Below are 4,700 nucleotides of genomic sequence, written 5' to 3' on the forward strand. Positions count from 1 at the left end.
ATTAATATTGCTTTGCTGAAAGAAGAATTAATTTCGGGTATGGTATTAATTGTTTATGAAAAGATACCATAGAGCAGGTTATTTCCCAACTATGTATCAGAAATGGAGCTACATTATACACACCTACATCTGGAAGGAAGAAGACGTAAGAACATTTGCAGTATAGACCCTCTTTTTTAAGATAAGGAAAATGCATAGCAATTATCATCAGAAGAGGCACCATAGTTTGTCAGAACAAATAAAACAGGAAATATCTCCTGAAAGAAATGAGTAAAACTGATGTTCTCCTGTCCACAGTTTTTAATGTAGTAATTCAATTTTCCTTCATTTCCATCACACAAGACACAAATTCAATTTCCTAATGTGTATCAACATTTTTGCTCAAGCTTCAGACAAATGTAAGAGAATCTTGAGTTAACCAATGTTGTGGATGAAACGTGGAGACCAATAAGTTAGCACTTAGCACTTCCTTTGCTCAGCATCAACAACTGGTCAAAATCAGTAAAGAAGGCAAAAGAAGACTGGTGATTAAATTACCTGATAGGAAACAAAGAGCCTGGAAGTCAAATAATTTGAACGAAGATCTTTTTGTGAAGTTAATCGCAACCTTCTCAACAACTGCAATAACTTCAAACAGATAAACAATTTATGGCTCTTGTAGAAATTTTAAGTGAATCTGGCAACAATAGTAAAACATGGTACATATCAGTATCTATTTCTTTTCTGCGAATGATATTTCTTAAAAGATAAGTAACAAAGGAACACAGTTACTTAAACGGACCAAAACCTTGAATATTAACTTTTGAATATGTTGTACATGTCCCAGAAATTCCAATACAGTTATCTAACCCTATTTGTCATGAACAGATACAAAACTTGGGGATTTGCTTGCTTGTACTTCAATTTCGATCTCTGATTCCAATGACATGATGTTGGCAGGATCCTAAATTAAAATATGAAACAGGAAATACTCCAACTGTTTGGCAAAGAAACACCATGGCCGAGAAAAATTTAACTCAAATTTTTCTTGACTTAGATGCAGTTTTTGCACTATTGAGCGCGGTTCAGAAAACTATATCAAATTCACAGTCACACCGATTTGTCCGTGACAGGATGTCCTGACAGGTCCCACCAAAACATACACATACACAAAAAATAATATCGGTATTTTAGCCACCTTCCGACCGACACGATAACGTATATCACTGAGTGGACCCCCCTTTCAAAACAGTCAATCAAAATACTGGTGGGTTGGCATGGCTGCTTGCAATGTTATCTCAGTCTCATCTGATCTAGGCTTCCGATCTACGGATACCTCATCAACCAGAATTGCGACCCTTCCGCTCCCTCGCATTATCTGGGGAATTCCCTTTAGCCTCGCTGTATCCACACGCCACGCCACGATTGAGCATGCCGCTGTCTGCGACAGGGTGCGGCCGTGGCAGGGGCTGCAGTGGGATTAGATTGCCGAGGTTTCACCTCTTCAGGAATGACTAGCTTTTGGTGGGGAAGAGAGGCGGCACGTTAGCACCACTCGCGTAGCACTCGTCCTCTCCGCGATCAACGATCGCCTTGCGGGGTAAGGCCCCTTGGCCAAGGCCCTGGGCCATAGACAATCACTAAGGTCCCTGGAGGCTTAGGCCCTTGGGCCAAGGCCCGCCCAGCTCCCATAGGAGTCCATCCGATGTGTCCTCTCCACGCGGCACGCACATCACTCTGGCACTGTACTGCGTCAAAAACACTCGACGCGGAAACAGTTGTCGACGTCGACCATGAACTCTTCCTTGAACGTCGTCCACCAGTCAGGGCCCTCCCCCGGTCCCTAGGGTCAGTACACCCAGGCCACAGGGATCCACTGCGGCGTCGAGTGCACCCTCTCGATGGCCCGCTCCAGGGCGCCGATCGTCTCCTCGATGTCGTTGTTGACAATGGTGAGGTCGAACAGGTGTCCGTACGCCTGGCGGAGCAGGTCCGACTCCTTGGCGAGCCGCTCCAGGCTGCCGTCGTACTGCGGAACAGGAGACAGGGGGTCAGGACCACGGTGACGCGGGGCCCCGCTATCCGGGCAGCGAACGCGGTACTCACATCGGCCATGTTGTGGAGCAGCGGCGCCGCGATGAAGACGACGTAGGGGGCGAACTCACGAGTGCGCAGAACCTTGAGGGCCTGCGGCTCCACGTCCAGGATCGCCACTCGGCCCTCCTGGTGGATTTTCCGGATCGTCTCCAGCTTCGTGCCGTACATGGCGTCCTCGTGCGTGCCTGTGAACACGGCGGATAAAACGTGATTACTCTGAACAACAACCACACACCGAGACGACGAACGACGGAGGGGCGCCGCGACGAGTCAAGCGCGCAGTCCCCAGGCCCACACACTTACCGTACTCGAGGTACTCGTTCGCCGCAATGTCCGTCATCATCTCGTCGTGGGAGACGAAGTAGTAATTCCGGCCGTTCTCCTCGTCCGGCCTGGGCGGCCGCGTTGTGTCTGAAAGCATAGGAGCTCTGGTTAGGCAACGGGCGGGCACAGCCGCGCGGCGGGTGGCCTGCCCCCGAGCACCCAGGCGCCCGGGCGCTCTAGTTAGGCAGCTGGCGGGCACCGCCGCACAGTGGGTGGCCTACCCTCGAGTCCGCAGGCGCCCGGGCGCTCTAGATAGGCAGCGGGCGGGCACAGCCGCACAGCGGGTGGCCTACCCGCACATTCGCAGGCGCTCACCGTACAAGCAGCGTACTTACGGGGGATGGGGTAGGCGTACTGGTCCGGGTGTTTGGCTATGAGTGTGTTCTTAATGTGCCGCCGACCGACCCCGTGAGCTCCGAGCAGCACCAACGTCCGCCGGGGGAATGCTGCGACAAAAAGGCTGTCAGAGGCGCGCACACAGATTGGCACAGCTTCAAGGCAGCAGTTTGACCACCACTTACTTGGTAATTTGACTACTTCTTCGTAAGTGACCAGATCCAGCTGGTCAAAAACTGCATTATGCTTCGCCAGGTACTTGTCTTTGTATTGTTTCTTCTTACGGCCAAAGATTGAGCAATTGACTGCACAGAGAAAAAATATATTACAATATGTTGTGCGTTGCGGGAATACCTGCGAAAGAACCATGAACGTCATTTCAAAACTACAGCCGCGTTCATCTGAAACACACCAGATTCAGTGAGATTTTCAGTGGAAATCAGCATTGGGTAATGGCAGTTGGAAAGAATATGCAAAGCAACATTACCAAACAATACACAAGCATAATCAAGTAATCAATCTACGATCACATTTTACTACAGTATGTTTAGAGAAACTAGAAGAAATATTATTAAGGTTATCAACGTGGAATTGATTTATAACTAGCATAAATTTACAATTTGGTGTAGTACCTTTAGATTAGACATCTATAATCTGCTTTAGTTTACTGAAGTATATTTATCGATCATTCCGAACACGGAACGCTACTAGCCGGCCTTTATGACGAAAATATATGCAGTTTGAATTAGCGCGTAGCGAAAAATAACTACGGTTTTTTATGTTTTCTACAATATTAGAGCGATATAAAAGGAGCTGTTTAAATAGCAACTATTTTTTAAATAACGCAGACACAGCCCCACCACTTCACGAGAAATAAACTCAGCGAGAATGAATTTTGAAGTCTAATTCCCTTTATCTGATTATGCTGTTTATTTCTTTAAAGAACGACACTGCTCAAGTAAGTTTTGAATGTTGTAGAACGAGACCGCACAACGAAATTAAATTTATAAATCGATCACTCGAGAATGAACAGGAAACCAAGGAATATATTCACTTGTCGCAGCCCAAGGTCAAAGAGAAATGTGAAGTGGGAAGCTGGGAGCTGTGCCGCGGCAAGGAAAAATAGGCCAACATGGTGGTGAGGCTTTAATTTAGATACCTGTGGAGCTGTCACAGCCGTCTGTGTGCGAGGTGCACCCGGGACCGGTACCTCTCTCTGGACAAACACATTCCGGGCTTTAGTGTAAAGGCGTGTGGTGGCGTGGCGTGTCGCAGGAAGCAACCCCCTCTCCTCGAAACTAATTTAATGTCTGAGAGCTCAGCCGTGGGCTTATTGAGATGACAAATTATTACTCCCACGGCTCTGGGAGTGGGGGCGAGGGAGGCTACGGGGAGGGTGAATATACGTGGCCAAAATCCTACGGAGGGGTCAAAACTAGGACCCCCAGGGAGGATGGGTATATTGCAAGTCAGGGAGGGCAACTTTGGCGTCACGCGGGTCGCTCGAGTCCAGCCACACAGCCACGTCCCGTCCCGGCCAGCTCCAGCGAAAACGCCCAACGAGTCTCTAAGCACTTCCGTCAAAGCGTCTCTCAAAGAGAAACGAAAGAGCGGCCCAGCCAAAAGAGAAGGGGCGAGTTTAAGCGCGCCCGAATGCCGGCGGAGCGGGGGCACGTTAAGTACAGGCTGCGCATCGCATCGGTGCGCTGCTGTGTTAAAATCGCACCCTTTTCAAGGCGCACCCGAGGGGGCTGTCCGACGGGCTAAGAGGCGGACATTGCAGAAGCTTAGGGCTCCCAATCAGGGAGCGGCGGCCGGAGCCATGTCAGCTTAGAAGCGCCAGTCTGTGTTTGAAATGCTTCGAAGAAAAAACTGCCACACTGGGAAGAGAAAAACGGAGAGAGAGGGAGAGAGGGAGGGAGAGAGGGAGAGAGAGAGAGAAAAAGAGGGAGGGAGAGAGAGAG

The 4,700-nt window shown here is 49.1% G+C and overlaps 1 protein-coding gene across 1 annotated transcript in view; it reads right to left on the reverse strand.

Annotated features, from left to right (window-relative positions):
* LOC113202788 (peripheral plasma membrane protein CASK) overlaps nt 1-4,700 on the reverse strand; it is a 10,858-nt gene continuing 6,158 nt past the window's right edge. The window contains exons 6-11 of the mRNA XM_052264522.1: nt 3,896-3,952; nt 2,922-3,041; nt 2,736-2,846; nt 2,380-2,487; nt 2,086-2,261; nt 1-2,008 (exon numbers count right to left, since the gene is read on the reverse strand). Of these exons, the coding sequence (XP_052120482.1) occupies nt 1,829-2,008; nt 2,086-2,261; nt 2,380-2,487; nt 2,736-2,846; nt 2,922-3,041; nt 3,896-3,952 (752 nt within the window). The 3' untranslated portion in view covers nt 1-1,828. The remainder of the gene's footprint in view (nt 2,009-2,085; nt 2,262-2,379; nt 2,488-2,735; nt 2,847-2,921; nt 3,042-3,895; nt 3,953-4,700) is intronic.

This window comes from Frankliniella occidentalis, unplaced genomic scaffold (assembly GCF_000697945.3).
Source record: "Frankliniella occidentalis isolate FOCC.00 unplaced genomic scaffold, Focc_3.1 Scaffold19, whole genome shotgun sequence".
Classification (NCBI taxonomy): domain Eukaryota; kingdom Metazoa; phylum Arthropoda; class Insecta; order Thysanoptera; family Thripidae; genus Frankliniella; species Frankliniella occidentalis.